This window comes from Penaeus monodon, chromosome 29 (genome assembly GCF_015228065.2).
Source record: "Penaeus monodon isolate SGIC_2016 chromosome 29, NSTDA_Pmon_1, whole genome shotgun sequence".
NCBI lineage: Eukaryota > Metazoa > Arthropoda > Malacostraca > Decapoda > Penaeidae > Penaeus > Penaeus monodon.
The window spans coordinates 28,472,043-28,472,552 of NC_051414.1; the positions used below are offsets into that span (position 1 = coordinate 28,472,043).

At 48.2% G+C, this 510-nt stretch overlaps 1 protein-coding gene across 1 annotated transcript in view; it reads left to right on the forward strand.

The window, feature by feature from the left end:
* The window catches only part of LOC119591819 (ryanodine receptor-like), a 115,587-nt gene that overhangs the window by 83,196 nt on the left and 31,881 nt on the right, over positions 1-510 (forward strand). The window contains exon 3 of the mRNA XM_037940564.1: positions 12-110. Coding sequence (XP_037796492.1) covers positions 12-110 — 99 coding nt within the window. The remainder of the gene's footprint in view (positions 1-11; positions 111-510) is intronic.

Consider the following 510-nt stretch of genomic DNA (forward strand, 5'->3'; position numbering starts at 1 on the left):
TCCTCCTTCAGAATAACCCGCCGGACCTCTCCCAAGGCGTCTTCGTGATCGAGCAGGCGCTGTCGGTCAGGGCTCTTCAGGAACTCGTCACAGCGGCGGCCAATGAAGAGGTAAGTCCCCCACCCCCTTCCCCCTTCGTCGCCTCCTTCTCCGCCTACTCCATTTCACGAGGGATAAGTCTTAAGCGCAGTTATAATTTCACTTGGATTCTTCTGTCGATGTCGATGCATTCTGTGCATGGGCAGACGGGTTCAATATTAGAAATCTTTTTCTACATGTTTACTGTTTCTTTTCGTTGTGATGAGCTATATGTCCGGGTGATGAGTGGCCTTGATGAAAAGAGGTTATCATTCATCATTCGTGTTTCGACGTTTCACTTGACCTCTCGTGACCTTCGGCAACATGAGACAATGAATCTGAGGTCATTGATTTTTCTCCTTAAGGTGTCAATACGGAAATGCGCACCTGATTTCATGTTTTACACACATTGGCTGGTATGGGGCGAAAGAC